The sequence below is a fragment of the Cladosporium halotolerans genome, assembly GCF_011745625.1.
Source record: "Cladosporium halotolerans strain TM138-S3 chromosome Unknown Sca53, whole genome shotgun sequence".
Lineage (NCBI taxonomy): Eukaryota > Fungi > Ascomycota > Dothideomycetes > Cladosporiales > Cladosporiaceae > Cladosporium > Cladosporium halotolerans.
Window position 1 is genome coordinate 1 of NW_027191504.1, and position 2,451 is coordinate 2,451.

At 57.2% G+C, this 2,451-nt stretch overlaps 1 protein-coding gene across 1 annotated transcript; it reads right to left on the reverse strand.

Moving 5' to 3' along the window:
- Positions 1 to 2,451, reverse strand: WHR41_08953 (uncharacterized protein; the record flags this gene model as incomplete). Its single annotated transcript, XM_069377557.1, has 3 exons — positions 1 to 1,644; positions 1,704 to 1,738; positions 1,794 to 2,451. Coding segments are annotated over 3 exons (2,337 nt in total), but the record flags the coding sequence as incomplete, so codon positions are not given.

Consider the following 2,451-nt stretch of genomic DNA (forward strand, 5'->3'; position numbering starts at 1 on the left):
GGAGGGGGAGGTGGTGGGGTTGGGGTTTGTTGTTGTTGAGGTCTGTGCTGGGGGTTCGGTTCTGCTTGTCGTTATGGTGATGGCTGCTGGAGGGCCTGGTGGTGGGCTTGGGGTTGCTCGAGGGGGAGGGCTGGGAGGGGTCGGTGAGACGGCTGGGGGGAGGGTGAAGTCTGCGTCTGTCGTTGTTGTGTCGGCTTCGCTGTTGGGTGGGGTGCTGCTGGCGGCGGAGCTGCTGTCTTCCGTGATGCTGGTTGCTTGGTCGGGGTATTCGGTGGGGCTGGAGTGGATGTCTGGAGGGCCGCCTTCTTCTTCTTTGCTGGTAGGAGAGTCTTCGCCCTCCTTGATGGTGTCCGTTTCTCTCTTGATGTCCTTTTTCTTCTTCGGCTTCTTGGTCTTTTTGGCCTTCTTCTTTCTCTCCTCTTCCATTGCATCCGCAATTCTCTGCTTTCTCAGCTTCTCCCTCACTCGGTTCTTCATGCTTACCTCTCTGCCTTTCTTCGATTGCTTTGTTGCCACTGCTCTCGCGTCATCGCGGATATCTTTCTCGTGAGCTTTCTCCATTGCTCTCAGATTCCCTTTAGACTTTGCGTAATCGTACCGCCTCCCGACTTCGAGAACTTTGTCTTTCCGGTCCTTCGCATACTGATTGATAGCTTCGGCTGCTGTGAGTTGAGCTGTTCGCGACGCGGTGACCTTGAAGATGACGCTGTACGTGCCCGGCTCCACGTCGTCCAACTCGGCGGAAACAGAACGCGTGAGAACCGCTGCATTGCCCGAGTTGTGCATGCTGCGGACCAAATACCTGTCCGACCCCTTTTTGTAAACACGGAAGTGCAACGAGTACATATAACGCCCTTCGAGGCCGTAGAAGTACCGCTCATCCGGCTGCGAGAGCACGATGACCAGAGGTCCCCGCTCCGTCACAGTCAATTCGAATTCCGTATCGAGGTAGTCTGGCGTCCAAGGCACACTCACGCAAGTCCACTGCTGCGCGACTTTCCATTCTTTGTTGAACAGCCGCACACGATTGATATGGTGGAAGTGCTTGAGGAAGTCTTTGTAGGAGATCCAAAATACGCCGTCGTTGCCAAAGGCGTGTCCCAGCTTCGTCATGAGCTCCGGCGTCCACATCTTGCTGCCGTCGCTCCAGTCGCCTTCCCACTCACCCTCGCCCCAAGGATTACGCAGCTTGAGCAGCTTGAGGTCGCCTTCTTCATAGACCCGAAGGACCGTGTACGCATGGCCGCCGACGAAGCCTTTGGACGATTTGCTGTGCGTCCCGCCGCCGAAGAGGTAGAGCTCGTTGACTTTGCTCAGCTGCTCGGTCCAGAAGCGGTCTTTGTCCATGATGTCTTCAGGGTTGATGACGACGGCCACCCCACCGGTAAGGTCTTCGATAGCCTCGCTCGAGGAGCCGCCTTCGATGGCGCAGTAGTCCCCGTGGGCTTTGGCGTATGCCTTCTCGATCAGAGGCAGCCAGGTCTCGTCGGAGTTGCAGTGGCTGAAGTACAGAGCTTTCCCACCCCGCTGGAGAGTTTCTTTGAGCTTGTCGCTGTCATGTGGGAGGGACGTGCCTTCTCGTGATTTCCGGTTCCAGTCGCGGATGACGCTGAGTTCATCTTCGTTGCCAACTCGTAAGTAGAGCTGTTGGAATTATCAGTCTGTCAGCTTGAACCACTTTGCTATCGCTTTTTGCTGTTTACCTTGTCGTCTATGACTTCGTAGATCCATTCGCCATCTGTCAAAACCTATTAGAAATTCCGTTTAGGATAGCAATCAAAAGTGAAACACACCTCGATAGAACACGAACCCATACACGCCCACCTTCTCATTTCTCATCACACAAACATCATCAATCAACTCCTTCTTCGCACTGATCGCCATCAACGCCGCCAAAAACCAACAATCGCCCCCGCTCCCCTGATGGATATCCGTCGGCGTCGCCCCATCGACGAAAAACTGCGGCTTGTCAAAAATATCCTCCACCCTCTTCACCCACGGCGGCGCATCGATCTCATCGACAGCACTACAGAACTCCCCCGCCAGATTCGTAAAGCAGTACGCGCTCTCCTCCGGATTGAACAGCGCGTCCCGATACTTCTGGTTCAGCCGCGTGCACTCCTCGACGATCGCCGCGACCTTCGCGCGGCACTCGGCGGCCGCCTGCTCCCAGGACGTCGCGGCGTTCTCCGCGACTCGCAGGCCGTCGGCGCCCGGGTCCGCGGCGATGGCGGCTTTCGTCGCCTCGAGCTTGCGCGAGGCGCGCGAGGTGCGTTTGGCGCGCTTGGGCTGCACGGACAGGAAGCGGTCCCAGGTTGGGTAGAAGTAGTCTGTCTTTGCTGGGGCGGAGGGGGGTTTGGGCGCGGTGTCTTTCACCAGGCGCACGGCGATGGGGAGGGGTTCGGGCTCGGGTTCGGTCATTACGGTGCGGATGGTTACGAGGCCTTTCAT